At 34.5% G+C, this 7,698-nt stretch overlaps 1 protein-coding gene across 2 annotated transcripts; it reads left to right on the forward strand.

Annotated features, from left to right (window-relative positions):
- The first annotated feature begins 289 nt into the window (after nt 1-289).
- On the forward strand, nt 290-3,662 carry LOC131070370 (coniferin beta-glucosidase). 2 transcript variants are annotated; one of them, XM_059218458.1, is made up of 13 exons: nt 290-626; nt 715-781; nt 886-944; nt 1,042-1,117; nt 1,203-1,274; nt 1,484-1,571; nt 1,725-1,979; nt 2,062-2,172; nt 2,264-2,478; nt 2,580-2,611; nt 2,975-3,089; nt 3,177-3,279; nt 3,372-3,662. In XM_059218458.1, exons 1-13 carry the CDS (start codon nt 471-473, stop codon nt 3,598-3,600), a joined length of 1,578 nt encoding a protein of 525 aa, XP_059074441.1. In that variant the 5' UTR covers nt 290-470; the 3' UTR covers nt 3,601-3,662. The 2 variants fall into 2 exon arrangements, with proteins under 2 accessions (XP_059074441.1, XP_059074442.1); XM_059218459.1 differs by lacking the exon at nt 1,203-1,274.
- The last annotated feature ends 4,036 nt before the right edge of the window (nt 3,663-7,698 follow it).

Below are 7,698 nucleotides of genomic sequence, written 5' to 3' on the forward strand. Positions count from 1 at the left end.
GCCATTGATAAGGTAGATATTGTTGGTAGGGCCTGCTATACCAACCCTGGATACGGAAAATCTACCACATTTCTTTGCCAGATTCTCAAAAAACAGGCAACTGCTTACGCACATGCACAGATTCAAAACAACAGGAGATATGGGAATTATGAATGTGGGGGTATGTCGACGTCCAACTAATAATCAAACTAGGGTAGGTTCGACCAATGCAATTTCTTGCCTACCAGTCTAAATGTGCATCTCTGTAGAATCGTGTTTTTTGAATACAAAATAAATTCACAATAGTTAAACTCAGGGATTTATCTTCACAAAAATGTAGACACAGTTAATAGGTGTCCTGTTATTTCAATTCTACAGACTTGTCAAAGTGGGATTTTGCAATGTGGGTTCATTTATATATGTAACAATTTAAAGGTTCTACGGTAATTTTGGTCTTATTTATTCAATGTTCGAACTAAATCAGCTCTTCAATGTTAGCCTCATTTCTGTTTACAAAGATGGGATTTCAAGGGAAAGTGAGGATCTTACTGACTCTTCTGAGCTCAATTATGGTGGTGGAGAGTGCCCTCAACAGAAAGAGCTTTCCCCAGGGATTCACATTTGGCAGTAGTTCATCTGCCTATCAAGTATTCACTCTACTCCACTCCACTACTGTCCTCTGCCTCCTGGTTTTCATGGCTTCCATACTAATAAAAATGAACTCCTTGATTGCAGTTTGAAGGTGCAGTGGCCAAGGATGGGCGAATGCCAAGCATTTGTGACACTTATTATGATATACCCTGTAAGAATTCGTAGTTAGAATTGCATTTCTTTCTCATGCTGTTTCTTCCTCCATTCATGAAGCTGGCATGTCTAAACTTTGAAGAATTTTCTTTCTGTTGATAGCACATACCTTGGATGGAAGCAATGCTAATGTTACAGTCAATCAGTATTACTTATATCCAGTGAGTATGCTTATATCCTCCTACTCTTTCAATCAATAACCAGTGGGCTACATTGTGGGAATTCTGTTCCAATGTCTGAATTTGTTGTTTTGGTCAGGAAGATATCAAAATGATGGCAAAAGTAGGGTTTGATGCTTACCGCTTCTCAATTTCCTGGTCCAGATTAATTCCAGGTATCAAAAGCTTCAATCCCAAATACTGCAACTTGAACATGTGACAGAGTAGATGTCGATATGGTTAATTTTCATTTTATTGTAGAGGGGAGAGGATCTGTCAATGCCATAGCAGTGGAGCACTACAACAATCAAATTAATACCCTTTTGGAATTTGGTATTGAGCTTATACTATTTAATTCTTAGGATTACATTGGCATGCATATGCTCTCATAAAAGTATGAAGGGTGCATATTTTTTTGGTGATTGATTTGATTTTGGATTTTGATAGTTTAACTTTTTCTTTCCACTTCAATTATCCTTTGTGATTAATGGGTATTAATAGTAGTTTCAATTTCTTTGCTGCCATCTATTATTGGCATCTAGGCATAGAACCATATGTGACTATCAGCCACTTTGACATTCCACAAGCATTAGAAGATGAATATGGAGGCTGGCTAGACCGTCGCATTATGTGAGGCCTATTCCCTAAGCTTCAAACTATCATTCAAGTTATCCTTTTTTTTCAGGAATCATAATTTAACTCTGCTTAAACACCATACTCTTCAACAATCAATTATGATTTAGACATCCGGATGTTTCTTTAATTGTCCTGTTTTTTGTGTAGAGATGATTTTGCAAATTATGCAGAGGTCTGCTTCAACTTATTTGGTGACAGAGTGAAGCATTGGATCACAATAAACGAACCTAATCTAGAGGCAAGTATAGGATATGATCTTGGAGTCATGCCCCCAGGCAGGTGCTCTGCTCCCTTTGGAAATTGCACTCAAGGAAATTCTACTACAGAGCCTTACATTGCTGCCCATTACCAACTCCTTTCACATGCTGCTGCTGTAGCAAGGCTCAGGAAAAATGAGGCAAGCTTAATTATCTCCTTCACTGGTTTTCAATCTTTTCAAAGCCATTCCTGCTCATAAAAGATTCAACTTTTCCATGCAGGCCACAAAAAATAGCTCTGTTGGATTTCCAATCAACCAATTCTGGTACGAACCACTGACAAATAGCAGTGAAGATCTGGAGGCACAACAAAGAGCTCTTGAATTCACAGTAGGATGGTAAGTGCAAGGGATTTCCTTCATAGGAAAGAACGATTATGAAATTAATGAAATTAGGGCTAGTGTTGAGGATACCCAGTTTATTTTGCAGGATTTTTGATCCAATTTTTTTTGGTGACTATCCCTCTTCCATGAGGAAGAGAGTGGGTGAACGTTTACCCAAATTTACAGAAGATGAAGTTGAGATGCTTAAGGGCTCCATAGACTTCATAGGTCTCAACCATTATGGGTCTCTGTACGCTACAGACAAAAATTCTTCCTCCACCATCAGAGATTATTATGCTGACATGGCTGTTGAATTAACAGGTAGCTCTACTTTTTTGATAGCCAATCTATCTCTCGCAAACTTGGCCCACATATCAAAATTTAAATTTTGACGCCCAATCCATTGATTATGTCCTGTGCAGGAGTCCGAGATGGGGTCCCCATTGGACCAAAGGTACGCCTACCTGCTTCTGAAATTTAATTTCTTAATAGTTTTGCTTCTATTTGAATTAAAACCAACCCCTCTCTCTCTATCTATATATATATGAGATGGAGGGTCTTATATTTTATCCATTTCATTCAGTTTTTTGATACGGGGAAACATGAAGTCATAGGCTGAACTTTTTCAATTAAGAGTCAAAGAATGAAGGATATCCATTCTACCAAAATCATTCGAAACACATAATCTCATCCATTCAATTATAGAATATATTTGAATTTCCCATTAATGTGGTTTTCTAATTGCTTGCAGACTCATCCATTCAATTATACAATATATTTGAATTTCCCATTAATGTGGTTTTCTAATTGCTTGCAGACTGCCTTCGAATCATCTGCCATGATCCTTTACATTGTCCCACGAGGCATCAAGCTATTGGTGGAGTATGTGAAGAATCGATATAATAGTCCTGAGATTTTCATCTTAGAAAATGGTAAAATCCATTTCAATTTTAGTCACATTTTCCCCATTGAATCTAAGCTTTGTAGATTTTGATTAATTGGTGGTAACGAAATGACAGGAGTAGCAACAGAGTACAATGAAACAATAAAAGAAGAATTGAACGATACGATCAGAGTAAACTTCCACCATGACTATCTCGTAAATTTGTTGGAGGCGATAGAGTAAGCTCTGTTTATTTGAGTTTTTATTTTTTTTTTTAATTTAGGGGGATTATGTTAAGACCTAACTATGTCTAGACCTTTGATTTATATAGGGATGGAGCAAATGTCAAAGGGTATTTTGTATGGAGTTTTTTGGACAACTTCGAACTTGGTTTTGGCTTCACTCTTCGATTTGGTTTAACTTATGTGGACTTCAAAAACCATAATCTTCCACGATACTCTAAGTTGTCCTCATTGTGGTTCCACCAATTCCTCACATCAAACACCACTTCTTTGCAAGAGAAACCAAATTCTACATACATTCAGCGAACTTATATTTGATATTGTATATTACCAAAGCATCTATAAAATGACCATAACAGACATTTTCTATTATGAATTAACATATAGTGAGATCTACAAAATAAAGTCTTGATATATATCATTATAAACATCATTCTAGTTCTTCGTAAAACAGTGAAAAAAAGATGCTTTCAACAGATTCAAATCTCAATTGTTTATGATATTGACCCCCCCACCCAAAAAAAAAGAAGATATACAAAATATATTTCTAATACATATAAAAAATTGTATTTAATGACATTAATATTTATTTGAATTGCTACGTTCAGTGTTGAAAAAATTCCTACTTGCTACAATGACTTTAAGGACAGAAGGCTGAATATATAAACATTTATTCTAACTGCATGCATGACTGTGTTACTGTAAATTGTCAATGCAAATGCTAATTCTACTTTATGTATTCAAAACCTGAATCTAATAAAATAGGTAAACCTTCTTTTTCGCACGCCTCTGACGTAGAGTTCTAACGAATTCTTGTTTTGATTTTGAGATTTCGTCTCGTCTTATAATTCTAGATTCCTTACAAATTATTACGTTGAGAGGCAATGAACCTGTAAACATAATTCTCCTTTGAATAAATTTGATATATATACAAAGCAGTTGATGTATATATAAATAAATGGTGTTTTTGTTATTTTATATGGGGTACGAGTTATAGGCTGAAATCTTTTGGACTAAATCAGAATCAAGGGATATCCATTCCATCAAATTATTTACAATTTTTTTTTTTGAAAAAATAAGAAAATATATAAGAAAGAAATCTGATTATTAATGTATTAAATTAATTAAAAATATTGCTCATAAAACATTGTATTAAAATATTTTATAGAAAGATAATTTTGTAATAAAAATATAAAATTAATGATTATCACCTCTTATTTAACAGTAATCAATATTTTTAACAAGTTCAAAATATTATAACAAATATCACTTAGATACGCAAAGTAATCAACTTTATCCTTCATTACATGTATATATTCTCAAATTTGCAAATTAAAACCCGTATGCGGATGGATAACAATTATAAACCAACCATTATTCTAAAGAGGATAGACATGGATTAGGTACGGATCATATAAGCATTGTGCAAAAGTGGGACACATAATAGGGAAAGATAAAGTTCGGTATAAGTGTTAAAGGTGACTATAGGCTTAATATGTATTGCATTTTTTTCACCCAAGGATAAGTTTTGTTTTAATTTTTTTAATGCATTTTAAATTCTTTGTAGTAGAAATCTGTGGTACATTTCAAGTATTGTATATTTAAAAGGATTGGATGATTATATTTGTGTAATCTTGTTGTTTGTAATAGTACGGTTAATTAATAGATTTGGACTTAATATTGAGGTGTCTTATGTTATTGTCTATAAAACAATTTCACTAAAAGAAAAAAAAACCAGATATTTCAAAAGTGATATGTTTGTTTTCTACATATATTTTTTAAAGATAGGTGTGTTAGTTTTTAGTTTTGTGTATTATAAGATGTGAATTGTTTTTCTGTAAGTTCTTTTAAAAGTTGTATTTAAATTTAATAACAACCACTTCATACATGTAGGTTTAAATTTAGATAGGTGTGTTCATATGGCGAGTAGAATTAACTCTATTATCAATCCTATAGTCAAACTCAATTAGATCCCCTCTCCAATAGGTTGGCTTAAAATTAACTTCAATGGAGTACTAAGAGGTAATATAGGTCTATTTGTAGTAGGTTGTATTAAGAGATGAGAAAGGGAAACTCTTTGAGATAGCTTCAAAGAAACTTAAGAAAGACACAAAAAATGAAGAAAAAGAATGAACAATCTTCCTTGGCATCTAGGTATGTTGGAACTTTGGTATGTGTAATTTGCAAGTGGGAGAAAAATCTATAATCGTCATTAATGTCATTTACAATAGGGGATCCCAACATTATACAACAAATTATATGCTTCAAGATATGCTTCTAGACTATTATTTACCCCTTTTCTCTCTCACTACAATTTGTATACAAAGAAATAAATAAGGAATCAGTCTTCCTTGCAAATTAAGTCATTGAAAAGGATGAAGAAGGTACAACTAGTATGAAAGTGAGTGCAAGGGAATCTTTGATTGTATTTTTAAATAAGAGATCTATAAGGAAGAAAAAATTAGCATTCACCTACAAGAGCCATAAGAAAAAATGTTAAAAAAATTATAAACTTCAAAATAATCAATGGAAATTTAGATGGCTTGAGTAGCTTGTGAACAAGGTTGTAGCATAAAGAAAAATGACAAGGCAATACTGTTTGAACCAAGGGAACACTAAGAGGTGGGGGGGGAGGTGTTGAATTAGTGTTCAACAATTTTAACTTTAATATTAACTCGTTCTTTCAACCATTTAATGCAAATGAAGAAAAGTAAAGTGCAGAACCACAAAGACAAGATCAACAACACCATAACATCAAGATTTTTATGTGGAAAACCGGTTAAGGGAAAAACCATGGTGGGATTCAAACCCACAATATTAATATACTATGTTAGAAGTATAAAAATATTGCATAAGGGGAATGCACATGATTTCAAGCACATTGCCTAGAGTTCACTGCTCAATTACAAGTAAGGACTACAACCCGGAAGGCTCACTGCCTTACAAAATGTTTACAAATGATTACAAGAAGGTTTGAACTTGTTATGCCCTGCATATCTAGTCCCATCATTTTTATTTTTATGAAAATACGCATCCCCTCTTTTGTCTTTTTCTATTAGTTTTTCCTTTTCTTTTTAGCTTTTGTTTTGTTCACCTCAAAACCCGGGTTCCTGAGTTCTTGAGGTGGATTGTGATAGCCCTGAAAAATTGATTGCATGGGAATTTTTAATTTGTGAGCTTAAATATTGATCTTTCTAGTTTTATTTGTATCCTCTGTCAAAGTTCAAAGTCTAGGGTTTAGGGTTTAGGGTTTATCAATTTTTCCTATGTCTTGTGAAGGAAAAATCCTAACAATGTTATATCTCGTCGTTACTTTTTCCCACTAAGGTTGAGGGTAGTTTACCATGGGCGGGGCCATTTCATTCCCTAAGCGCTAAGTTGTGTTAGACTGGTTTTAGAAAGGATTTTCCTAAAGTCGCATGCAAAATTTCACTATAGTCGGTCTCATTTAATATTTGTGTCCGCACCTGCATTTTTCCTAAGTCTAAAATTCCTAGGTATTTCAACCGGTTAATAAAAGCAGAACAAATCTGACAGTCCACACTTCCCCATGGTTGAAAATGCAATGAAGATAAAGATTGCGAGATGATGCCACGTGTCTTCAGCGGAAAAGGATGAGCTGGCGATGTAACTTGCCAAAACCTTGTGTTATCGTTTCTCAAGTGGTAAAAACTGCTTTACTAACAGTCCCATCAATTGGCACATTTTCAAAATGAACGGTGATGCTATGTTCAAGGCGAAAAGGTGCCTGATTTCAATTCTGAAAAGTTTAACGAGCACTGTGTTGAAGCAATAAAGTGTGAACATATTTGATGCCCCCCGCATCCCCGTGATGGAATTTGCAAGGAGGTTATGGGCCGCGGCATCATGAGATGATGCCACGTGTCCTGGGATGACCAGGAAGACCTACGGTGGGGCCGCTGATAGAGTTTGGTTGAAAGATGATATGGCATTGATTAGTCATGATTTTATGGGTCCGCAAATACAGATGGAAGGTCAATTGCCACATTGATCAATAATGATCGTTTGATTTGCCAGGCTAGGTAAGATCTGCGACTGAGTTTCAAATTTAAAATCAAAAGGGATCATTAAAGATATTGGTCGTAGCCTATGCGGGAAAGATGGGATGAATAGGATGTAGACTTGTTGACTCAGAGTGGATAGCGAAAAGTTGGGAGATTTAGATGCTGGCTCATTCTAGGAGGATTATTTTTAATTTTTCTATTGAGTCAAAAATGATTCGACAGGGCAAGGACAATATCTCATAGATGTGAAATGATTGGGATAAGTTTCAGGTTTAGACATGATGGATCATGAGTTTTCTAATGAATTCAGAGATTTCCTGTTGACAGGGATCCTGAAGCAGAAAATGTACACCCATGAAATAATAAAATCAGGATAAAATCGTTTGCATAA

This window comes from Cryptomeria japonica, chromosome 3 (genome assembly GCF_030272615.1).
Source record: "Cryptomeria japonica chromosome 3, Sugi_1.0, whole genome shotgun sequence".
Taxonomy (NCBI): domain Eukaryota; kingdom Viridiplantae; phylum Streptophyta; class Pinopsida; order Cupressales; family Cupressaceae; genus Cryptomeria; species Cryptomeria japonica.